Source organism: Nilaparvata lugens, chromosome X (genome assembly GCF_014356525.2).
Source record: "Nilaparvata lugens isolate BPH chromosome X, ASM1435652v1, whole genome shotgun sequence".
In the NCBI taxonomy this organism is placed as follows: Eukaryota; Metazoa; Arthropoda; class Insecta; order Hemiptera; family Delphacidae; genus Nilaparvata; species Nilaparvata lugens.
In genome coordinates, this window is record NC_052518.1 from 71,544,762 (window position 1) to 71,571,194 (window position 26,433).

At 35.4% G+C, this 26,433-nt stretch overlaps 2 protein-coding genes across 3 annotated transcripts; both read right to left on the reverse strand.

Annotated features, from left to right (window-relative positions):
* Nucleotides 1-5,267: 5,267 nt before the first annotated feature.
* On the reverse strand, nt 5,268-6,486 carry LOC120354654 (THAP domain-containing protein 1-like). Its single transcript, XM_039442032.1, has 2 exons — nt 6,275-6,486; nt 5,268-5,481 (listed from the first exon to the last, which is right to left on the reverse strand). Exons 1-2 carry the CDS (start codon nt 6,343-6,345, stop codon nt 5,268-5,270), a joined length of 285 nt encoding a protein of 94 aa, XP_039297966.1. The 5' UTR covers nt 6,346-6,486.
* Nucleotides 6,487-8,914: 2,428 nt separating this feature from the next.
* On the reverse strand, nt 8,915-19,051 carry LOC120354426 (transcriptional corepressor LEUNIG-like). 2 transcript variants are annotated; one of them, XM_039441569.1, is made up of 2 exons: nt 18,406-19,051; nt 8,915-9,697 (listed from the first exon to the last, which is right to left on the reverse strand). In XM_039441569.1, the coding sequence occupies exons 1-2, from the start codon at nt 19,013-19,015 to the stop codon at nt 9,639-9,641; spliced, it is 669 nt and encodes a 222-aa protein (XP_039297503.1). In that variant the 5' UTR covers nt 19,016-19,051; the 3' UTR covers nt 8,915-9,638. The 2 variants fall into 2 exon arrangements, with proteins under 2 accessions (XP_039297503.1, XP_039297504.1); XM_039441570.1 differs by having other exon boundaries at nt 8,915-9,932.
* Nucleotides 19,052-26,433: the final 7,382 nt, after the last annotated feature.

The window sequence follows — 26,433 nt, forward strand, 5'->3', positions numbered from 1 at the left end:
AAACTTGTAATCAAATGCCTATCTTAGCAATGCTTTTTACATGACCCCAATACTAAACACGTCACGTGACCTTGGGAAGTTCCAATCCTGGTCTTCTGATTGGCTCGTGGCAGTGAACGAGATCAATTGATCCGGATCATTAAAGTGATCCGAACCTTCCATCAATACTATTACAATGCGGCGCTTCCTAACAAGATGGCGGATTTTGGCGTCAGGGTGTAGCCAAGTTTCCATACTGTATGTATACTGTGATACTGTGGTGACAGAGCTTACTTGACAACAGAATGGAAACTGCCAATCCAGCCAATGAATGTATTTTACATGACACCAAGACCGCGCCATCTTTGTAGAAATTGAATTTACTGCTATAGTGAGGTCCACGTTATAATGGCAGGGTAGGATTGATAATACTGTTGCTGTCCTTTTCTATCATACAACAAAACAGATAGCGCTATCTCTCTCTAGCTTTGTGATGTCTGATGTCTGTTTTCCAGAATATTTTATTTTTACTTTTGACAGTGACTGTACAAAAGTAGACAAAGAATTCTCAGCCGCGATTTTTTTCATTATTCTATCAAATTACTTCAGTACACAAGTCGTATAATTGATTTAAAATGTATTTTTGAAACAAATAATTTTTAGACATTACCGTATGAGGAACACAAATTAAAATACCTGAAATGACATTTTAAAATAGATAACTAACTATCCTAGACTTCATCTATGCTCCAGTTAGCCACAGAGAGAAGATGAATTAGACCATAATGATGATATACCATATTAAAGCATTGTATGATAAAAATCATAGGCAAAATAAACTACCAGCAACATTTCATAGCAGTGGGTCAAGATCAGGTCATAGAATTACTGTCTTCTTGATAGGCAATATACTACAGTTAGGATTGAATTATTTATAATATTTCATTTGAATTCTCATGAAACATGTATGGACTTGTCACATTCTCTTTAACAGGCAATTGGAATTCTATAGAGAAATAATGCATATAGTGGGCTATCTCACATGAAATCGAACTTGATTCATGATACTATACGCTAATAATTTACCCCACTGAACAAGAGGAGCTTATTTTAATTCCTTCAGAGAGCATGTAAATTGGGTATAAAGTAGGTTTTTATTGTTATAAAACATAATGAATGATCACGTTTATAGGCTATCGATTTTGTTTTGATCTGTACAGTGAATTATGCAGCCGACGCTGACAACATTTGTCTAATCAGTATCCTACAACTTTTCACCTCCTTCCATTCAAGAATATTAAATACATTACCACATACTAAAAGGTTTTTCTTTTTCTAAAAGTAGAGTCTCGCATTCAAAAATCACATTCTATGTGTTTAAAATTAGTTTCATCCACTACTGTTCTATCTTGGCAATTGTAAACAAGGTGTTAAACTATTCTCCATCTTCAAACAATCTCTTTTATGATTTGATTTTGAATTGTCATGTTCTCTGTGTGGTAGTCATGAGTTTGTATCTTTGCCGCTGGAGCGCTAGTGGTCCACTGCCGACCTGATACCGAGCCCCTACCAACCCTATTTCATCTCACAGTCTGCAATTCTGCAAATTGAGAAACGTCATCGGCGCCATTTCAGGGGAGTTTTCAGCGCGGTAATTCAAAAACCGTATTGCTAGAAATGAGAAAAAATATTTTTCTTTTATTTGAATTATAATCTTAACAAGCTATAATTCCTTTCAAATCCATCACTGTAATATTCCTGAAGGTTTGTGTCTCAATAAAATGGACAAATATCAATTATGAATCATGGATGAACCGATAGTTTCATTAGTAACCTAGAGCCGTTTAAGCTATAGACTGGTAGAGTATTTTTTAGACTACGATCTAGGTTTGTTCCAGAGCCTACTCAAAAATTTTCACCACATTTATTGGATTGATTATAAAATGAATCAACACTGTTTGAGAAATCTTATTATTCCTAGTTCATTCCGCATCATGAGAACAGTAGCAGTTTACTGAATTCAACTCACTCACCAGATACTGTAGGTATAGCTAGCTTTACAACATCAATCTCTGTAGGTATCCAATTTCTAATAGAACAAATTACTATTAATGCAATTGGGCGAATAATTATGATAGCCTATTTGAAGAATCTTATCATTTGATGATAAAGGTATTTCAAGTATAGGTCATACTAGATTTTTGAAAACGTTTTCAGGCTCGTTCCCAACTTTTCACCCACCAACTCAAATATATATTTTCAAGTAAAACAAAAATGAAGAATTTCATAACTCTACACCCATACGGTACAGCATAGGCCTACTTATATATTTTTGAAATTCAATAGTTACGATTTCTTCAAAGGTAATACAGTACTGTATTAAGATTATCATTATAGCAGCCTTCCAGTAGGCAAACTAGTGTAATATGAACAGTGAATTTGTTTAATAAATTATTGTAGGTTCTGCTAAAGTTAAAGTTAAAGCTTTATAATAGATTTGCACATTTATTATAAGACACATTTACTTATTTGCATATAATTTACAATTATTTATACATTAATCTATTCCTATAACTAAAAACAACTCATTTTTATTTTCAAAGCAGCGATTATAGCTTTATTCATTTCTGAACAATATGCATTTATTCAGTTTGTTTCGTATGGAAACACTTCGTTTGTCATTTTCCAATCTTGCAACATGGAACATTCTTAGTCTGATATAAAGTTCAATGATTTTCTTGGATAGTAAAACTACATGATTATTTGGAAATTCATTTTCAAAAATGTGCTCATTGAGGCTTTCAAACAAAGTATGAAAATTGCATTGTTTAAGGATATGCATTACCATTGCATTCCTCTTCATCTGTTGAGAGCTTACACATCTCAAGTTCTTTTCAGCAACCTTACAAATAATAATCACGCTTGGAGAGGGATATGCAAGCCCCCCATTGTCCTTCCTATTAATAAAAAGATGGTGTTCTGAAGAGGAATATCCACAGAACAAAGCCCCCATACAAGTATCGCAATTGAATGCTTGAGCAACTTTCCCTGCAACATACCCAGCGATGTATACAACAATATTTTCAGCATATTCAGATAGCTGTAAGCTTACAATATTGATTTTGCAATCGGAGAAAATTTCCTCATCAGTCATATCTCTTTTTTCAACAGGCTCTTTTCCTACCATCTTGTTTCTTGAAAATATGAGAGGATCCAACTGTAAAGTTTCATCAATTTGCAATAGCTCAGTTGGATCTTGGGGAACACAGTTTCCATTGCTGCTTACTCTTATGCCATTTTTTACAAGCAGCTGCTTATAAGCAGCTTTGAACTGGACAACATTTGGGTTGTTGTTCCATCCTAAACGACCCCTTAGGCAAGCAAAATACATCTCCAGATGATCCTGAGACATCTTGTACATAGGAATGTACTGTAACTGTTTGCTGCCAATAAGATCGTTGAACAACCCCCTGATACCATGTATAAGACATAAAAACCCCACAACTACAGTTTTTCTTGCGCAAGTAATCAAAGATTTACCATCTTCTCTTCGAAGACCTAAAATATATCTTTCAGCTTCTACAAGAAATTCTGATATTTTAGTAAAATTATTTTCAGTTATCGCACTCTTGAAGCTCCTAGCGATTGGATGCATGGAATTTCCAATATCGAATAGCCTATTGAAAATGCTACAAAATGTGCTGGTTGCCATGCAGCCAGAAAATTGAGGATTCTTGAGATCATGCTCCAGAACTTCAAGCGCTTTTGCAACAGATGCACTCAAAACCTGTACAGCCAATTTCACCTTCATCTTCTATGGATCATAGAAGATATGTCGTTTTCTCAACTTATTGGCAAGAGTCAAACCTTCATTTTCTTGAAGAGATAGAAGTTTAGCAAAAAAACACCATTTTATTTCATTTTCATCTTGATCTAATAAAACATTCATATCTCCAATACAATTACGAGCTAATTTCATCATATGACACACATCCAAAATTACATATATATTGTTACTAGTGAGAGGGTGCTTAAAATACAAACAAAAACTATTTACATCAAAATTACATCCTAATTCTTTTGCCATATTTAGATTACTGGACAATCCATCAAATGTCACAGAAACTATATTTACATTTACATCATGTAGCAATGACAAACTTTGCATTTATACCATTATTAAAAATCGGGTGTGGCACACTTGCACGACTTTATTGCTATTGTGATGTTTTCAAGACATAAATAAATATGATTTGAAATCCATTTGTGATTAAGATATTGAATTCAACCTATTACATGATACACTATTTTGAAATTTATCAGCTGACAAGATCTATTCTGCTATCTCTCCCAGTGAATGATTATATTCCATTAGAATGAACAATTGAATCTTGACTCTCAAACTTTGCATTTTAAAAATAATATTTTTTTGAATTTCAAGCTTATTTTTAATTTCAAGTAAAAATGTTACTGGACATTAATATCATAGACTTTTTATGTTCAATATTCTCCAATTAGAATTTTTCTACCATTCTGTAACTGAAGCCTGATATTTGGGAACATAAAATTTACTCGAAACAACACTTTTTTGAATAACAATAGATGGAAATTTTTTTTTTATTTATTTAGTAATCTGTTTACTATGACTTACATTTCATTTTAAAAATGCACAAAATGTCCTCCTTCTCTCGTTTGACATTATGCCAGTCTGTCATAAATGTAAATAGTATTATGCAAAATTAAATGTGAATAATAGTAGACAGATTACTGAAAAAAAAATTTTCCAATGTATTTTGTTGTTCATTTGAAAAAGTGTTGATTTAAGTTTCATTAATTTCCACCAATCATTTCTTTAAAAACTTAAACTTCAATCAGCCGCCATTCCGGATACAAGTATCATAGAAAATTTTTTTATGCCATCTTTCTTGTTCCTAAAAGGCCTTTTAAATGATGTACCACACGATGGGTGTTTACATTTAAAGTATTCAAGTTACTACCCCTTTATGATGGGTAGATATTCAGTTGATGTCAAAAGGTAGAGTAATCGACCAATAATCTATCCTGGAAGTTTCAGTATTATATCTACAACACTATTCAACTTATTGAAGAGTTCCCATACATATGACTCACTCTGTATATAGATCAATACCCAAAAATCACGTTTTTGGACTGAGGGGGCCTTGAAACATAAAAATCTAGAATTTGAGGTGCCTTAATTTTTTTGTAAAATAATGCTTCTCTTATTGTATGCTAATAGGCTAGCAAAGGAAGGTAAAAATATAATAATTTCAGGAATAAAAACCAACCTTTTTTAGCGATCCTGGAAAATTGAAAATTGTTGGAATTGCCGATGGCTTTAAAAGTCTTTTATTGGCACTGTTCCAGAAGCATGAAGGCTCGAAATGCTGTGAGCAGATTACAGAGTGTACAGTTGGAGCAAATTCCTCTCGTCGAATCTTTACTAACCACTCTCTAAGTCTTCTCTTGTCTGCAAGGGGAAAACTGAAAAAAATAATATGAGAATGAATATAAGAGAAGTAGTAAGTAAATCTATAAGTTGGATCTATAATAATATAGCCTACATAAGTGCATATATTGGGCTCATTCACACTGGACTTCCATCAACACTAAGCTTAAATATTACTCTCTCATAATGTGGTTTTGTTTGTTATCAATTTACTGAACAAATAAAGATTGAGATCGCACTCCCCTGTTTAAAACTAGTTACATTCTCAAAACGTCATTTACATAATGTTGCTATGTATATAGGCTATAAAACAGATTTTTCAATGGTTAGCCATGCGATTCTCAATGCTCTTGGATCATATAACGGTGGGTACAAGACACCAATTTCAATTATTGCCAATTAGAATACCTATTCAATACTACCAGTATTCCTACTCCAAATTAATAACGATCTTACAGGCCTAGGTACTAATAATATGTTTTTTCAAGTCCATGTAAAAACATAAATACTATTGCGTGCTGTGATTAGGCTACTGTGTTGTTTCAAAAAATTTAAACCTTTTCAATTTCCATAATACACCCACACCTACCTAACAACCTCTACATTCTCTGAAACTCAAGGTGTGGATTCAATCAACTCAATTAAATCAGTAGTAAAACATTTCATAAAATACAATATTACTAGTTAGTAATACTGAAACAATTCTTGGTAAAATAAGGTATTAAATATTGTATAGAAATATTAATAACGTTTCTTCCCTAGCTCACGTGAGGGTAAAAATCTTAACCTATTAGGTACTTAGGTACTTGTTATTGATATTATACTTACTGGTGGAAGCTGAGACCCTTACATTTCTTCACATTATTTGTACAGTTGTATGCAGCACAAGACTTCACCATTTTGTTGCATAAGTTATATTACTAGAAGTAATAGCAAAGGTTTTATATTATAGTACTTTACTGCTTTAGCCAATGTATACAAAGGTCTGAGAACTGTCTGCTCCCCGGAAATGGCGTCCAAAGTCAGCTTCAATTAGCAGAGCGAAACTAGCGCTGTTGCTCCTTCTAGTGAATACTATTATAACTTCTTTGCCTGATACTGGGCACTTCTCTGCATATTATACTTATCTTTGTTTTATTTTTTGGATATGATCTGAAGCCTTTGTCATTTTATTATTGTATTTGTCAATTTGTTGTTTGGCTTCTGGATATTTTTTTGCATCCTTTTAAACATCAATTTTATTGGTGATTTCTTGATCGAGGTAGCACTTGCTTGCTACCTATTTCCTTCACTGCTCATAGTTTTCATGTCTAACATCAGCTTTGTGCGTGTCTCCAATTATTCTGCTTCATTCGTGAAAATAGTTTTCACCTCACCCTGTTTGCTTGTTTTATTTGTTGGAGACATTTCATCGGTTCTTTGGAGCCATCAACTTTAAAATTCGGACAATTAGTTCGTTTGTTATTTAAATTATAACTTTCCAATGTGTTCTTGAACTCTTGCATGTGTGTGTGTGTACACTTCCTTGTACAATTTGTAAGTTACAACTTGAACTCTCATCTCTCGTGAAAATAATTTTCACCTTGCCCTGTTTGTTTAATTTGATTATTGGATAATCTCGACTTATTCTGTGAACCATTATTAGTTTTTCAAGATCTGAACACTGGTTTCAGTTTTACATATTTTCATTTCCACTATGGCATTCTCAAAATGGCCGCTTGTGTGCATCAAGTGAAGAAAGTCTTGTCTTTCTACAAGTTTAAATTTGTTTTACATATTGCAGACTCTTGTTTTACATCGATTGCTAATTTTGTTAGTAATTCTTATTTGCAACTTTGGGACTGAAAGTTTACCCATCATCCATTCTATTGATAATTATTGTGATATATTGCCAATCTCACTGATTAGTGTGACTCTCAATTGTGAATTGCATTTTACAACTATTGCAACTGATATTTCCAAAACTTGGGAAATATTTCCTCTGAAACATTGATTGAAAACTCTTCCTCTTCAACTGGCTGCTGTTTCATCAGCATTTCAAACAAGTTGGAATCTTGTTTCTCTCCTGATGTGTCCATTTGAGCTATTGGAAGCTCACGCTGTCTTTGAAGGCCCTAGACCAAACCGTGACCTTGACTCTGGCCTATTTGAGCTAGATTGGAAGCTCACGCTGTCTTTGAAGGCCCTAGACCAAACCGGGACCTTGGCTCTTGCATTACGTTCCGCAGCTAAGTATTTTGTATCACCTACTTTGTATTTTTAATAGTGCCATAATCTATTGTTTCTATCTTTCAGGTTAGGAATTCATTTTGTTGTAGTCAACTTTACTTTATTTTGAGTTATATTTGCTTAGCCAAATTGCTCTTGAGAATTGTTTGTCAGTTTTTGTAAGCAATTCATGAATGTTCTGTGAACATTGCAATTATCAATCCTATTTAATTCTTTGTTATTATTCTTGTTTGATTATTGCTAAAGCTGTAGTTTCTGCATTTTGCAATTAGGCTATTTCAGTATAGGCTACTGTTATTCATATAACCTTATGGTTAATTTCAACTTACCTGTTTCTTTTGTTGGTATCGAACCAATTCAAATGTTGAAGCCTCACAATTCAACATATTTACATTTCAATTTTCCTAGGTGTCGTTTGTTATTAAAAATGACAATTGTAGGTTTAAATTAAAGGCTACTTATTATAGACTCTGGTATTCTATAAACGTTTGTTTAGTAACTATTTCATTATTCCATTTTGATAACCAGATAGATTATTTTCTATGTGCATTGCTGTTATATTCATAACTTCTTACTGTCACTCTTTAATAATTAATTTGTTTGGGATGTTTTCATAATGGTAACATCATTACCTGATTATCTTTAGTTATAATTTATCATTTCAAATTATTTCATTGCAACCAGTTCTTGCTTTCAGATTACTATTTTTACTTGTTCTGTTTTTACTAGAATCATTAATGCCGTTTTCAAGTTTTTTCATGTACTTCAATCTTTTTCTAAACTTAATCCTAATCTTGTTCATAACAAAGTTCTATTTCAATTTATATTGTCGACCAGTCACCCTGAGGGGTTATTTCATGTATTCAAATTTACAGAATATTTCTATTTAAAATCATTTTGTTGGCATCAGATTTTTCTTCTGTCAACTAGGATCAACTACATTTTATTCTTGTTCATGTGATTTGATAGTTTGTGATTCATACTTTAATGTCAGTTATTTTACTGGTTTTACATTTGGTATATTCTTTAATGCTGATTGAAGTTTGTATTTTACTAACCTACTTTTTCATTTGGCATTTCACCTTATCCCACATTTTGTTGATTAGTTTTAATACTGAGTTGCCTAAACTGTTTTGCATTCATTCCAGTGCACAGGTTTTTGAATGCACAACGGTTCTGGCACTCATGTGGAATTTCAGTCAGGTGTCAAATCAGTCAAGACACATTATTTCTCTTTTTTCAGAATTTGATTTATTCTCTCCTATTTATACAGTCCACTCTTTTCTAAGACTAAATTTTACACAAGGGATGGGAAAAAAATAAAATGTAATATTTTTGAATGTGAGACTCTACTTTTAGAAAAAGAAAAACCTTTTAGTTTGTGGTAATGTATTTAATATTCTTGAAAGGAAGAAGGTGCAAAGTTGTAGGATACTGATTAGACAAACGTTGTCAGTGTCGGCTGCATAGTTTATTGTACAGATCAAAACAAAATCGATAGCCTATAAACGTGATCATTCATTATGTTTTATAACAATAAAAACCTACTTTATTCCCAATTTACATGCTCTCTGAAGGAATTAAAATAAGCTCCTCTTGTTCAGTGGGGTAAATTATTAGCGTATAGTTTCATGAATCAAGTTTGATTTAATGTGAGATAGCCCACTATAAGCATTATCTCTCTATAGAGTTCCAATTGCCTGTTAAAGAGAAAGTGACAAGTCCATACATGTTTCATGAGAATTCAAATGAAATATTATAAATAATTCAATTCCAACTGAAGTATATAGTCTGTAGGGAGCTCTCTGCAAACGTCCACTGCACATATAATCTGCACACCTGTCTTCACCCTACATTCACATTGCTGGACTTTCTGGAAGCGGCTGTTGCAAGGTCAGTCAAGGTCTGTGCACCGTGCTGTGAAGAATGAGTAACTGCTGGTAATACTACTACTTCTACTACTTCAGTGAGTACTGCAACTGCAACTGCAACCACTGTGCCAGATCCTGTACCAACATTGGCCTGCAATGGAGCAAGCAGATCTATGTAAGTGCGGTGATTGTCAATTTGTGACCAGCAGTCAATGGATTGTACAACCATTTCTGAAGTTTGGAGATAAGTGTCTACCAGAACCGTTTGGAACAGCTCAAAACTTTTTCGAGACACTAACATCCATCTTTGAAGACGCTGAAGTGTCAAGCTGTTCAGATTCATGCGAGGGAGCAGTCATCTTGAAATTCCCACTTGGCAGAGGATTCTGTGAAATAAGTGATAGATTGGGTGAACTATATCATTGGCTAGTTGTTGATGTACTGGAATGAATTATTCTGATTTTTGATTTTCTACTGTTTTGTAATGTAAATTCTTCTCATATGAATGCACAGTTTTCTATAGGATATATATATATATATATATATATATTATATATATATATATTATGCTGTGTATCAATAAAAGAGTGTATATATTGTTTTTTCAAAATTGTTGTATTATTCCATACAACCTTCAACTGCTAGAGTAAGTGATCCTACACTCTGCACTACCAGAAGTGTGTGACTGCATATAGCTTTCAACTCTGTACAAGAGTTCTATCAGTGCAAGGTATAAGATGAAGCTTGATTTAAAATATCTTGAATTATTGGTTAAGAGCTTCATCTTACATCATCATGCTCTCTCTCTCTACCCTACTCTACATGAGTGAGAAAGGTTTTAGTAGAATGAAGAAAAAGATATATATATATATATATATATATATATATATATATATATATATATATATATATGAAAAAGAGAATATATAGTTTAATAAGAATAGAAATAGTAAAAGATATTCTGTATATAAGTTAGGAAAATATGTACAATATAAAGGAAAATTATGAAAAAAAAAATAAATTATATATATGTAAGTCTACTACTACACCTCGTCGGTGTCTATATATATATATATATATATATATATATATATATATATATATATATATATATATATATATATATATATATATATATATTGTCAAATTGTGCTCCTTAGAGGGTTATCTCTTATGATAGAGCCCCACGTTATGAAGCTATTATGTAAAGTGGTAAACCTTTGCAAATCCTTTACAGATGATACGGTGTTATTGGTATTTATAAGAGCATTTGTTAAATTCCCTCTTTTGCAAATAAATTCACAAAAAATTAAGGCCGTCCGGCTCGCAAAATTACTGGGTTCAAACCTCAGCTCTAGCTCAGTGGTAGATACATGAATTTTACAAATACAAGTAATCACCATAAGGTTCAATGACCGGTGATTAATAATTCTTACTGCTGCTTCTATGAAGTTCTTGAAGAATACCAGTGAGGAAATTAAAAGAATATTTGATGACTGATTATCAGTAACCATGTACCCACTAGAGAATAATAAAGACCAACTATAGTTTTTTCTAGTTGATTCTTAAAACACTCGTCATGAATACAGGTATTCACCAATTTATCCTTCCAAAATTCCTTAGAACTTACAACTCCAGTTCTTGAAGCTCTCTGGATCCTTATATGATATAACTGGAACCTTATTAATATAATTTTCAATATACTTGTTCTGACAGATTAAAGTGATTATCATCAAAGGATGATAAATACTGAGTGCTCTTAATAAGATCAATATTACTTGATTCAATAATTTTATGTGCTGCTGGATATTTATTGGTATTGAAACAGTTCAAACTGTATATCACGAGATGAACTAGGATAAAATAAATTTCTATGATTTGTATGCTGACATGAAACACAAAATATATTCCCATAAAAAGTGTATATAAGATATTCGATATATCTATAATTTTTCTTAAATAAATTCTTTCTAAAATCTGAACAATTATCACAAGATTTAATAGCTTTCACAATAGTGAGTTTCAACTTCATAAATACATTATATTTAGCATGGATGCTTGGGCTTCCAATCAATACAAAATTCTGCAAATAAAAACCTGTTTGGTCTATAAGTTTGATATAATATACTTTGTTCAATTAACAAAATAATAATTAACTAATTATTATTCAAACATGAGATCTCAGGGATTTATATGAATTCAGGCCATGCATGGAAGTAAGCTTCCTACATATATCAAATAAATTTATAAAATGTTCTTATGAACTATGTGATATTACTCAACATGTGGTGAGTTTTTATTTAATTTAAGTCAATTTGAATAGCAGTTTTAATTAATTTCCCCACTATACGCAGAAAAACTAAAACGAGCTCGTTTGACTTATCACTCACATAAATGAAGTTCTTGACGGTCTCATGGGTTGAATTAATTATTTCCAGTAATTAATTAGGTAGGCTCCTTTCGTCTCTGCTGGGCTAGCGCGTGGTCCAGATTCTTATAGATTTCTTTTTCTAATTAAAGATATACTTATAGGGAATAATTACGATTACGAACTCTTAATGGTTTAATAGTTTTAAAATTTTAAAAAGGAAGAAAGCACCCTAAACTCTATGTGCATCCTCTCAGGTCGAGATCTTAAGCCAGAAGAAGGAGGTTTTCAGAAAAATTTGTCTCTTCCAAGAATAATTCTGTAAGCTACTCTCTGATTGGTCTTCAATTTAATAAACTCAATACAATTGGTCGCCTTGGAATCAGGGCTTCCTCAACTTTATAATAGAAAAAATCAAATAAAAAAGTTTTTATACAAATATATGGAGTGTTTATCTTAAATTAATTTCATAAATAAATTGTAACATACGATTTTAATAGATAATACATTTAGTTTTTTATATGAGTTTTGTATACTCTTGATTTTTCGTGCTTTTTAGATTATAATAAATATTTATACAGTAATAATAGTTGTTCGTATTTCTACACATCAACTTCCTTTAGTATACATAATATATCTTTTGTGAGTAAATTTTTATATAATTCAACCTATTATACTGGTTGATCGAATGATCAGCTGATTCGCTCAGCATTGATTCTAATAATTATTGATTTATTCAAGATTGACTAATTCTTTTCAAAATGTAAGTTACGGAAGCCTCAGCTGACGTCTTTCACTATCTCTATGGAGACAGCTAAGATTATGATGTTGATTAAATAAACAATCATTCTTTGTCTGAGTTTGAATGAGACGTTTTATTCCTATCTACTTAACTGGTGCCGGAACCAAAATATTATCTAGTATTTTTAGTTGAAGTTAATAGGAATTTTCGGATAGATTTTGAAAATGCCAAGGAGGAAAAAGGAAATTGCATCAAATATTGAAATTACCGGGAAAGAACCACCACTTATGGACGTGAAATGTCTCATGAATCTGATCGGATCAATTCAGGAGTTCCAAGGAGAGGTAAAAGAACTTAGTCTATTCTTGGAGAGAATGGATGCCATCCATTCTCAAATTATTGACAGCAATTTTGATGAATTAACAACTACAAACCTGCATTCGTTTTTCTTGTCTAGAATAAGTACATCAATTATGGTTGATTTGGGAGTATCGTTCAGTTCATCTTGGGAGGATGTTAAAAAAGCCCTTAAAGAACGTTATGCAGGTGCAAGGAAATCAGTCTCTGCAATGGCAATGAGAGTGTTGGAATTGAATCGTGATTTGGGAGAGTCAATTGGTAGTTTTGCCAATCGGTTATCGCAATTGGTTAAAGAATTGAAATCGAAAGTTTTAGATTCGTTTAATACTAAAGAGGAAGGGGTATGGAGAAATAAAATCTATGAAGAGTTATCAATGGAAGTTTTGTTAAGAGCAGCTTCGGAGCGAGTATGTACGAGTGTGAAAATTGCAAAACCTCAGTCTTTAGAAGAGACTATTCAAATTGTCAAAGATGAGGAGTCTTATTGGAAAGAAGCTAGTCATAGACACTCAAATTGGAGAGTGGTTGAGAATAAGAGAAGATATTCACTTAATAGTAGAACCTCTCCTGTTTATGGTAACAGATCGAACCAGAAATGGAGAACTGATGTAAAGGGATTGGTTACTAATGGGAAAGGAAATAGAAAGGAAAGAGAAGGGAAATAAGCACGAAACGAGTGTTGGGAGTGTAGGGAAGAAGAGCATTTTGCCAGAGAATGTCCTTACATTTACAGAAAGGAAGTTACCCCAAAAAAGAATTTTGGAAGAAGAGAAGTCAATGCTTTGAGGAGGAAGGAAAATCGCAAAAAAAAATTTGGAAGGTAGTTCTGATGGAGAGAGTTTAACTCACTCCTCAGATAGTGAAAATAGCTGTTACCGTTATGAAAGTCAATATCGAGAGAAAAATGAAAAAGACTGGCCTGAATTGAAGGAAAATAAATCAACCAAATTATCAACAAAGAAAGGTAGGAATAAAGATTGAGGATTTCGGATGAGGAATATAGGTAGCAAGGAACAAAAAGTGGATTGCAAAAAAGGAGAGCTACCTATATTTTATGTGAAGAGTTGGGATGTTTATTGCTTGTATGATACAGGATCGGACAGTACAATAATTTCGGAAGAAGCATTAATAAAAATTGATCATAGTTTGAAAATAGAAGGGTGTTCTTGTGAAATGTTAACTTTGACAGGAAGAAAAGCTTTAAAAGGGGAAGTAGATTTAAATCTGTTTGGATTGATTGGTTTTAAAAAAATTATGAGAGTTCATGTATCAACAGAAATAATGAACAACAAGTATGATGTGATAATTGGTTGTGATATGATGAGAGATCTTGGAGCTGCTCCTATCAATATAAATGGTCAATGGATAATCAAGTTGGGGGATAGAAATTATAAATCGAAAAATTCAATTGCTAAAGAAAAACATTTACTAATGGGTTCCATTGTGAGAGGAAATTGTAATGAACAATTTATAGACAAGGAACAAGAAAAATTAGCATTCTATATGCTGGAAAAGTATAAGGACACTTTATATAATGAAGGAGAGAGTCTGACAACAACAGGGAGAGTTCAGCACTCAATTCAATTAAAGTCATGAAAACCAATATTTATAAAAGCCAGAAGGTATCCACATGCAATGAAAAAAATCATTAGAGAACACATTAAGGATATGCTAGAACAGGGCATTATAAAAAAGTCTATCTCTCCATTTTGTAATCCATTATGGGTTGTACCAAAAAAGTCTTCCCCTGGAGAACCGCCAAAACATAGGGTGGTTGTAGATTTCAGAGTTTTAAATGATCGAACAGAGTTGGAGAGATATCCCCTTCCAAGGCTAGAGGATATGATTGACAGAATGCACGGAGCTAAAGTTTTCAGCACACTGGATCTAAAGTCGGGATACCATCAAATAAGAATGAATCCAAGGGACATGGAGAAGACAGCATTTAGCTTTGAGAGAGGACATTATGAATTTACAAGGATGCCTTTTGGGTTGAAAAACGCAGTACCAACGTTTCAAAGGCTGATGGATGAGTTTTTAGAAGACATAAATGGAGAAGCAATACAAATCTACATGGATGATATCATTGTGTTCAGCAAGAATCTCGAAGATCATAAAGCACATCTCCCACAGTTATTTGAAAGAATAAGGAAGTTTGGCCTTAAGCTGTCAAAGGAAAAAACTAACTTGTGTCAATCTGAAGTGAAATTCATGGGTCATGTGATTTCGGAAAGTGGAGTTCGTCCTGACAGCCAGAAAATTAGTGCAATAAAAGACATTCCAATTCCAAAGAATTTGAAAGAGATAAAAACATTTTTAGGCATGGTCGGCTATTATAGAAAATTCATTCACAAATTTGCACAGATGACTGAACCATTAACAAACTTATTAAAAAGAGGTGTGAAGTTCCACATATCATCAGATGTTATCCAAGCAGTTGAAAAGTGTAAAGAAGCAATTTGTTCAATGCCTATACTTCAGTTTCCAGATCTTCAACAACCCTTTACATTAACAACAGATGCTAGTGGGGAAGCAATAGGAGGTGTACTATCCCAAAATGAGAAACCGGTTGCTTTTGCAAGCAGGAAACTTACTCTGGCCGAGAGGCGTTATAGTACAATTGAAAGGGAATTTCTTGCTATTGTATGGTGTGTTGAGAATTTTAGACCATACCTTTACGGAAATGAATTTGTGCTAAGAACAGATCACATGCCACTTTTATGGATGAATAAGCTGAAAGAAACATCCGCCAGGATAACCAAGTGGAAAGAAAAATTGGCTGTTTACTCATTCAAAATTCAACACATTAAAGGAGTAGATAATGTAGTTGCTGATTGTTTATCTCGGAATATAAATCCTCTACAAGTGAAGCAAATTAATTTGGAAGTGATGGAAAATTGCATTATAAATGATAAACGTAATCAAATAATTCTTGAAAGACAAAACTTTGGAGGTATAACAAAAACTATCCATCGTTATGGCCCAATTCATACTTATACAATTACAATTGGCCCTCAGGCGACAGATGATGAACTGAAACATACAATAAAGCAGTTGATGGTAAGGGGGAAAGTTTATTTTATATTTTCCAAGGAAAAAGATTTTATTGATAAAATTGAGAGCTTTCATAAAGATGAATGCTGGGACTCAAAAATACACTTGATGATTTGTGATAGACAAGTTAAAACAGTTGAAGATAGAAGAGAACAACAAGAAGTTGTAGAACAATATTACATTGGAAGGACCAACCATAGAAGGGAAAAGGAAACGTTGCAACACCTGAAACGGCAGTATTATTGGCTGAATATGGCCAAAACAATAAGAAATGTGCTGGGAAAGTGTGCAGCATGCAATATAGCAAAATATGACAGAAAGCCTTACAAGACGCCTCAGATGGTCACACCTACTCCCGCAAGACCAGCAGTAATAATTCAAGTTGACATTTTCTATTACAATAAACTGAAGTATCTTACTACAATCGATTGTTTTACAAGGCTTGCTTCTGCATGGATTTTAAAGAATAAAACAGCCAAGTGCATGGAACAAAATTTACTAGCATTTTTTGGGCTCTTCAATACCCCCAACATGTTGTTAATGGATAAAGGAAAAGAATTCGACAACAATCAGATCAAAAAACTTTTAGAGGAACTTGGTATCGACAGCCACTTCACTTCAGTAGGACATCCGCAATCTCATGGAATGATGGAACTTTTACATAGCACGCTAACTGAACATTTGCACTTATTAGAAGTTGATAGAAACATCTGTGGGGAAGAAGCAATGGCAAGAGCTATTCTGGCATATAATAGTAGCATACATTCTTCAACGAATTTTTCACCATTTGAGTTAGTTGAGCATCCAGAGGAGCATAGAGAAGTGGAGAGAAAAATCATGAACGAGAAAGTTTGGAGGACAAAAAAGTATAATTTGGAGGTGGCTGAAGACATGAATAAAATAAAAGTAGGTGACATAATCTTCAAGAAAAATCATCACAAGAGAACGAAATCGGATCATAGATTTGTTGGACCATATGAAGTGATTGATCTACTACATAGGAACCGAGTGGAGGTAAAAAAGCAACACAACAATGGACGAGGTAGACATGAAATTGTGCATTTGAGTGAGATTAGAAGATCGAAAAGGAACTATAATGAAGATGAGTAAGGAAAGATTTCCAAAATGTTTTTATTATGTTGTTTTCCATGTTTTGTTTCTATGAGTTCTATTTACATCTCTATAATAGAGATAGTAAAGACTGGAGGGGGGTAGTTACGGAAGCCTCAGCTGACGTCTTTCACTATCTCTATGGAGACAGCTAAGATTATGATGTTGATTAAATAAACAATCATTCTTTGTCTGAGTTTGAATGAGACGTTTTATTCCTATCTACTTAACTTGTAAACAAATAATTCTAACCTCAATGTTCATGCAAACTTTTATTTTTTATAATCCGCCAATAATAAGTAAGCCGCTTTATAATTTTTGATCTTGCCAATGGGTTCTCATAATTATTGAATTATAATTATACATGTTTTCTTATCGTTTTTGATAATACTATTACTCCTAATCGCTAATAATATTCGATTTAAGTTGATTTATCCTTTGACTAGGTCTAACCTTCTTTCCATTTTATAATTCTATTAAAATTCATTGGTTCATTTTAAAATATTTGATGGTACTAAAGTACCACGTGACAATATATATAAATTATAGAGAATTATGAAAAAGAAAAAAATTATAAAATATGAAATATATACAATGGAGAAAAGAAAAAGAAAAATGAAAATATACACACATGCATAGACTATATACTCTCCAATGAGCAGTATATAGTGTATGCAAATGATTTACTACAATTCATTGAGAGCATCTCTAATGAATTGGAGTAAATCATTTGCACACACCCTAGGTATGGCCATTTCATGATAGCCACCTGACTGTAGAAGGAGAAGAGCCAGATCTCTGTCAATTATCGAGTAGTTGTTGTGACTCTCCCAATAGACAACAGTTTGTGCAGGTCTCCTTTCTACATGCAGGAGAGCTGGCATGGCTAGCTCATAGATGGCACATATCTGTATGTAGCTGATGAGAAAGGTCATCCGGCCCCATGCCTTGCTATACTGGGAAGTGGAGGGTACATAATCAAGCAGTGGATTCTCCATCATTGCCAGCCTGTCCAAAACCATTGTATTTGGATTTTCAAACAAGCTGTGTATGATTTTGATTGCCCCCATATAGCAAGGAAGGACAGGATAGCGGTGTCGCTGGACCCATCACACCAATCTCACATGCTCCACTTGAAGAGCCGCAATATTGGGACGACCTCGTCCTCTGCCCCTACCCTGTTGTTCCCCAAAAATGGGCACATGCTCTCCCATCAGATTCATACCTGCTGCTGCTGCATCGTCCAACTGGGGTACTGCCTCGGGTGCCACTGCAGCCTCAAAGTTGTTGATGTTGATGGCCACAACCTCTGGTGCCGCCATAGCCATGGGGATGCCAAGTGCTGCTCCCAGCTCCTCCAGCTGTCCGAGGACCTCTTCCGGAGAACCCGGCAACGCAGGGGGTAAGATACCTTCCTGCTCCTGGATGGCATTCTGCAGGAGCAGTTTGATATCTTCATCATTGATGGGCATCTCGACCCCCTCTTGCATCATCGCCACTGCAGCTGCTGCAGGGGCATCTTTGAAGATAGGTTCAGACCCCTGCGCAATACCCCCATGCTCGAGGGCAGGCTGCTGCTGCTGCTGCTGCTGTTGCTGCTGCTGCTGTTGCTGCTGCTGAGGGCAGTGATGATAGCGATGCACTTGCCGGGTACGTTGCTGTTCAAGATGGGCAACACCATGGGTCACCAGTTGCTGCCAGTGAAGGCATCTTTCCTCCTGTTCTTGCTGGCACTCCCGGAGCCATTGAAAGGCGATCGCCCATCGCTCCTGCAGTCCTTGGACCTTGTTGACGTAGGTGTCCCCATAGAAGCTGCTATTACCACTGGACAACATTGTAGCAGGAAGATATACACACACATACACAGAGAGTATTCAACTCAACGTTTGAGAGCGGTATGAAGTCAGATAAAATTTTTACCCATTATATAGGGAATCCCTACTCTGTGAATATGCAATTTTTTAGGTCAAACTGTTTTGTTTTGACAGTACTATCGATACTTATAATATGATAACTTGTTAACCAATCACCCTATTAGGACCATGCTATGCAAAAAAAGCTGTGTAATCATAACTTTCAAGATGCCGACATCATGGTCCAAGTAACTTGAAAACATCTTGTTTCAATGAACTTGAGGTCATTGTGCTATGATGAACTAGTTTGGTATCATGCTGTGCACAAAAAGTTGTATAATCATGACCTTCAAGATGCTGAAGGTTGTAACAGCCTGACATCATGATCCAATTTACTCGAAAACATCCTGTTATGATGAACTTGAGGTCATAGCAATATGATAAACTGGTTTATTATCATGCTGCGCACTTAAAGTTGTATAATCACAACTTTCAAGATGCTGAAGGTTGTAACAGCCCGACATCATGGTCCAATTAACTCAAAAACATCCTGTTATGATGAACATGAGGTCTTAGCGATATGATAAACTGGTTTATTATCATGCTGCACACAAAAAGTTTTATAATCATGACTTTCAAGATGGTGAAGGTTGTAACAGCCCGACATCATGGTCCAATTAACTCGAAAACATCCTGTTATGATGAACTTGAGGTCATAGCGATATGATAAACTGGTCTATTATCATGCTGCACACAAAAAGTTGTATGATCATGACTTTCAAGATGCTGAAGGTTGTAACAGCCCGACATCATGGTCCAATTAACTCAAAAACATCCTGTTATGATGAACTTGAGGTCATAGCGATATGATAAACTGGTTTATTATCATGCTGTGCGCAAAAAGTTGTATAATCATGACTTTCAAGATGCTGAAGGTTGTAACAGCCCAACATCATGGTCCAATTAACTCGAAAACATCCTGCTATGATGAACTTGAGGTCATCATTGACTTACAAGATGCTGACATCATGGTCTGATAGATTTGTTGCCTATATAAATGCTAATTAACAAGCTCATATCTCTGGTATGGATAAGGCAGTGATAGTGCAAGAGCTGCACAAGCAAGCTCGTCGAAATTTTCCAACAAGAAAGGTTACAGTCAAAGGTCTTGACGATCTCTATCTGGCTGACCTTGTTGAGATGATACCATATGCTTGACAGAACAAAGGTTACAATACATTATTACAATTATAAATTGTCTCAGTAAGCTTGCATTTGCTATACCAATTAGAAATAAGTCGGTGAATGATATTGTTGAAGCTATGCAGCCTATATTCCAACAGCATCCAATGAAAAATCTGCAGACTGATGATGGGAAAGAGTGGTTTAATGCAAAATTTCAACAACTTGTGCAACAGTGTAATGTGAATCATCACTCGACTAGATCAGAGAAGAAGGCATCTATGGTGGAACATTTCAACAGAATGCTTAAACAGTTAATGTGGATCAAGTTTACTGAGTGAGGAACCTATGGCTGGATAGACATGCTATCCTCACTTCTCAAAGAGTATAATTCCAAGATCCATTGAACAATTGGCATGCGACCAGCCGATGTGAAAAAGAAGCATGAGAAAGCACTACTTAACCGTCTTAGTAAAGAGCATCAAGCCTATTGAGAAGAGTTGCAGAAGAATGCAAAGTGTAGAGGTAGGTTCTATCCAGGTCCTCATCAGGATATTGTGCCAGGGGACAAGGTTAGAATAAGCAAGTATAAAAAGACTTTTGATAAAGGATACCTAGCCAAATGAGCTGTTTACAGTAACACTTGTGCGTCCTACAGTACCTGTAACATATGAATTGGAAGACCATAGAGGTGAACCCATTCAAGGAGGGTTCTACTCTGAAGAAATTGTGAAGACAAAAGTGCCTAGTGTCTTTGAGATTGAAAAGGTTTTGAGGAGACAAGGAGACAAGCTGCTAGTGCATTGGAAAGGATATAGTTCTAATCATGACTTGTGGATTGATAAAAGCGACTTGGTCCAGGATGAGAGAGGTTGTACAATGGGGAAACTGATTCAAAGTTATTGATTTTGATCAGGTGGTAGAAGGCTGTGGTCTTGAAATGAAAATAAGAAGAAGCAGAGACATCATGGTCCTTTGTTCCCCAACCATATGAGATGTATTATATGTGGACGGTCAGGGTGTGGTAAGACAAATCTACTGTTCAATATGCTTTTTGATCCAAAAGGGATATATTTCTCAAATATACACCTATTCTCAAAGACAACATTTCAGTCCAAGTACAGATTGTTTAACACTATTATGCAAGGACTGGGCAAAGGGATGGAATATGTTGAGTATGATACAAGTGAGGAAATACCTGAACCACATGAACTGCCTGTCAATTCAATTATTATCTTCGATGATGTGATCTGTGAGCAGCAGGATACCATCAGGAAATACTTTAGTGCAGGCAGACACAGTGATGTTGATGTTTTTTATTCAGCACAGATGTATAGCCACATTCAAAAACAGTTGATTCATGACAATGCAAATTTTCTAATCATGTTTGAACAGGATGAGCTGAACTTGAAGCATCTGTGTAGAGACCATGTTGGTGCCGATATGACCTTTGATAAGTTTAAGTACATGTGTAACAAGGTTTGGTCATGCACATGCACATGCATTCCTTGTCATTGATTGCTCATCAGAAAAGAATGCAGGATGCTACAGAAATGGTCTTGGCACCTATTTGGTCGAGGTGTAAGTCTAGTAGAGTATCAGTCTGTTATTGTGAGGCAAGCAGGATGGTTCGACCTCATCAGAAGACATTGACGGAGGTTGCTTCTACCATCAATGAGATTGCAAAGCCAAGATGTAACATCAAGAGAAAGCATAAGGAGCTTACACTTGGAAGAGAATTGACAGAGGAGCAACATGCAAAACATTTCAAACCGCTAACTAAACCACTGGAAAAAAATATTGAGACTCTTAAGATTCCTGCAGCCCAGCAGCAACCACCTCCAGCTCAGCAACAAGCACCTCCAGCTCAACAGCAGCAGCAGCACCTGCTTCCAGTACAGCTACAACAGCCTCTGGCACAACAGCGTTATGTACAGCCTACACCACCACCAACCCAATTCCATCCAAGAGTCCCAATGTCTAGAGCATCATGATCACATCTGCAAGATGTTGCAGAAGGGGATGAGGGTCCATCAACCTATGAATCATTTGGAGCAGCTGCAAGCTCCACTGCGAGTACAAGTGCTTCAGTCACACAAAATCTGTTCCCAACTCATAGTACTTCAGATGATGATGATGATGACAATGATGATGATGAAGGGGAAGCTGCAAGAGGATATAGTGTACTTTTGAATACTAGCTGTTCAAAGGCAGTGTGAAAGATGTTGAATCAATATAAGTTTACAGGAAAACCTATATCTCCATATATTTATAAATCATTGATACAAGCATGGATCAAACATTTGGACCAACAGTGATTGGAAGATTATTACTTGGGTAGTGAGCTTCTAACATTTGGAGAAAATGGGAATATGATTGTGCTGACTGATCCTGAGAATGAGGCGCATTTCATGAATTTTGATGCAATGCCAGGACTCTGTGAACTCATTTTCAAAAAGAAGCCTGATAATGTGCATGTAAAAGAAGCTGATAAGAATGCATACAGATGCATTCTACATCTTACTAATGTGTATAGACAAAATAATAAGCCTAATGGTTACATCCGAAACTTCAACAATTACAAGTATAAGAAGACAATTTTCCACCTGCTGCAACATCAAACTCCCAGAAGAGGATTGGCAACACTGTTTAATATGGTTGCAAACAATGCTACCAAAATTGAGTATGTCTACTACAATGATCCGAATGAACTTGTGGACAGGCTATGGTTATAAGATCAATCCAGAGCAGTTGCCAAAACCGGTCATGAGAATGAGATTAACTCCATTCTGGAAGAGTTGGTGGAAGGTGGATATATAGTTGACAAGCCTGTACACTAGTCACAATATAAAGAGCTGTTATTACTATAACTTTGCAAATGGTTGAGATCAGTACTGATATATAGTACAACTATTGCACAGAAGAGTAGAAGAATCATGGATATCTTGGGCAATGTCAATGCCTATCATGGATGGGTGATAAATGTCGCATCTCCTTATAATGATGGGGATGCTGTGAATCTGGTTACATGTAAAAATCTAATTTGGACCTAGCTGCCAAAGACTATAGATAACACTATATCGCAAATATTCACAAGCCTCAATAACTCTATATTAACAGACTTGCAAGACCCCGTCGGAGACTTGGATGCAGTCAACAAGCAGTATTTGCACGCTCAAACAAAGGAAATGATTGACAAGCAATACCTAGAAGCTCGACTGATAAAACATACCCTTGATGTATTGCAAATATTTCCAGATGTTTTCTTTGATAAAAAAATTCTAGCCAAACTGTCTGCGATTGGAAATGCTGATGGGATTGGAGAGCATATGATGAAATATGTTAGAGATGCAGTGGAGGGTAATACTGCAGCTCAGGGCCATTCACCAAACTCAAAGGCAAAGGATGAGGAAGAGGGTATAAAAGCATCTGATATTGAGTTGACTGATTGTTGGATGGCCGGTGGTAAAGGAAAGAGGAGGTATCAAGAGCATGGTGTAGTATCATCAATCACCAAAGTCGCTGGTAAAATTATTAAGGGTGCTGCTGATACAATAGTTAATAAGGCCATTGATATACTACCAGTTAAACTACATATCCCTGGCTATCAGTACTGCAGGCCAGGAACAAAACTTGAAAAGCAATTAGCAAGGGGCGATCAAGGAATCAATAGCCTTGATTGGGCCTGCAAGGAGCACAATATTGCCTATTCGAAGAATAGTGATACAGCAAGTTGAGCAGTGGCTGACAGTATATTAGCTGATCGAGCTTGGAGTGTAGTAAACTCTTTGGATGTAGGAGTGTTGGAAAAAGCTGCAGCACTAGCAGTCACCAACATAATGAAGGCTAAGGTGAAATTTGGAGGGGGCGGTAAACGTCGACAAAGGACACATTGCAGCGCTGTATGTTATAGGAGATCAACAGCTTCTAGGAAAGGTTGAGGTCTTTATCTAAGATGTCAGCCAAGGACAGGAACCGGGGTAAGCTGCTGCCGTCATCGATGCAGGAGAAGATGGTGATTGCTCTGCCCGACAGAGTGCTAACAGATGTAGATCTCTACAAGTATGTATGCCATTTGAAATTGAAAAAGTTCTGAGGAGTGTTTATGCAGGATGCTCTACCGGCTGCAGGACCATTGAGATGAGAATGTGGTATCATCAATCTTGACAGCAGTACTGGTGCTGGCACATGTTGGGTGTGCTATGCAAAGAAGGATGATGTTGTCCATTACTTTGATGGATTCGGCAACCTGAGACTGCCGCAGGAGTTTATCGACTACATGCATCGAGGGCTAGCACTGGCAGCAAGGATTGAATATAACTATGACCGACAGCAGGGAGATCTCTACTCACATATTTGTGGACATTTGTGTCTAAAATTTTTGATTGATGAAAATAAATCATATTAGTCAATAAAAAACATGTTTGTTATCATTTCACATTATCTTCTTCTCACAGTATAAATGTAGAGTAAGAACCTATTGCATATCATTGTGCAATAGTACACTGAGCAGTCAAGAACATGATGCTCTGCTATGGAGGTAATACTTCTGTGCTGAAAAGCGACTTTTACCCGCCACTTGATGTGGGTGATGGTGAATGGGAAGTTCTTCTTATCAGCTTCACCAGCTGTAATTCAATACTGAATGTTGAAACAGGCTACAACAATACACTGCACTAATATGCACCAAAACTACCAGGCAAAATTGCAAAGAAATTTACTGATCCAGCAATGACACATCATGAGCTGTCAGGTATTACATTAACTGACAAGTCAAATATGGTAAATCATTGGCAAGGATATGTTAGTAAGGTTGGAACTAAAAGCGGTAGACATAAACTCAGTGTAAACGAGGAGATTATAGATAATAAGTTGAAAATTCAGTTGTTGCTCAGCCTTTGAGTTGAATGGACGGTTTTCTGTAGGAGTGCTATCTAATCAGTGTTTTTCGATTCTACTACACAGTAAACAGCGAACTATGACTTGCTAGGTTATTTTTCTTGTGCGGCCGTGAGTTGTGATTCTGTTTTTCTATAACGGACTGGTTTTTTCCACCAATTTTAACTTATTGTTTTTGGACATTCCAAATAAATATTGAAATGGTGAGTACATGTATAACATGCAACCAGCAAATTGGGCGCACATCAAAATCGAAAATTGCTTGTTCAACCTGCGGATCCATCCACCAAGGAGGCTGTGTCGGTCTCAAGGACGCCGAAGTTGAGATCCTCCAGAACAAGTTTTGGAACTGCAAGGCTTGTACTGACACCATGCGTCGGCTAAGAGCAAGTTCAGATTCGACGCCCATCAAACAGACGCAACCTGCAACAACCAAACAAATAACAGTGTTTCAAAATCATTCGTCCACTGCTCCTGTAACCCTAGATCAAATGAACGAACTCTTGAAAAAAATTAATGAAGACTTGTATGAGAAATTAAGTACTGAGATTGCTGCATGTAAGACCCTCATGGAATCCACTAATCAAAAGTTGACCGATCAACAAAAGCAAATATCAGACTTGACTCTCGAAAACCAACATCTGAAAGCCAGATTATGCGAAACCGAACTGAACCAAGATGAACTTGAGCAATACAGTAGGAGAAATTCGGTGGAAATTTTTGGTGTGCTGGAATTGGAGAATGAGAATGGAGAACTCAGTCAATTGGAGAACTCAGTCGAGTTCTGGATTCTGAAGCGATAGGATGTTGTTTTTCAAGTGCTCTGTTATCTGTTGCTGCGCTACTCTACAGGTTGACAAGAGATAGCTTCTACACGTAAAGTTATTCAAGCTATTTTCTATTATTTACTCTCTATTTCGCAATAATTCACGTAATTTTTCTATTCTTTGCATCCACTTTCCTTCTTTCTTTTGTCTGTCGTATTCCTCTTCCAGTTTCAGGGGCTTCCCATTCAATATCCGTATAAAGACGTCACGATAGCCCTCTTGACGCAATTTTCCTTTCAACTACCTTCTATTGTCATATTTACCCTGATTTCCGTATATTTCATTTCAAATTTATTTTCCATAGTTATTCGCTTGTTTGGTGCATATAATATTTTAATTTGTTATCTATTAAACCGTGTTATTTCATAAAATTTATTGTTTGATATGGCTGATAAATCTGCATGCACAATATGCCAGGCTGCAATTCCGGCGACTAGAAGCAAACTTGCATGTAGTGATTGTAAAAAACTAAGTCATCCTCAATGTGTTAAC

What these genes read in the sequence shown, in the direction of transcription:
- LOC120354654 (XM_039442032.1), bottom strand. Translation starts at nt 6,345, where the DNA reads ATGGTGAAGTCTTGTGCTGCATACAACTGTACAAATAATGTGAAGAAA. An exon ending in AAGGGTCTCAGCTTCCACCA is followed by an intron (nt 5,482 to 6,274) that starts GTAAGTATAATA and finishes TATTTTTTTCAG; the next exon opens with TTTTCCCCTTGCAGACAAGA.
- LOC120354426 (XM_039441569.1), bottom strand. Translation starts at nt 19,015, where the DNA reads ATGTTGTCCAGTGGTAATAGCAGCTTCTATGGGGACACCTACGTCAAC. An exon ending in GGACGATGCAGCAGCAGCAG is followed by an intron (nt 9,698 to 18,405) that starts GTATGAATCTGA and finishes GCTCCATTGCAG; the next exon opens with GCCAATGTTGGTACAGGATC.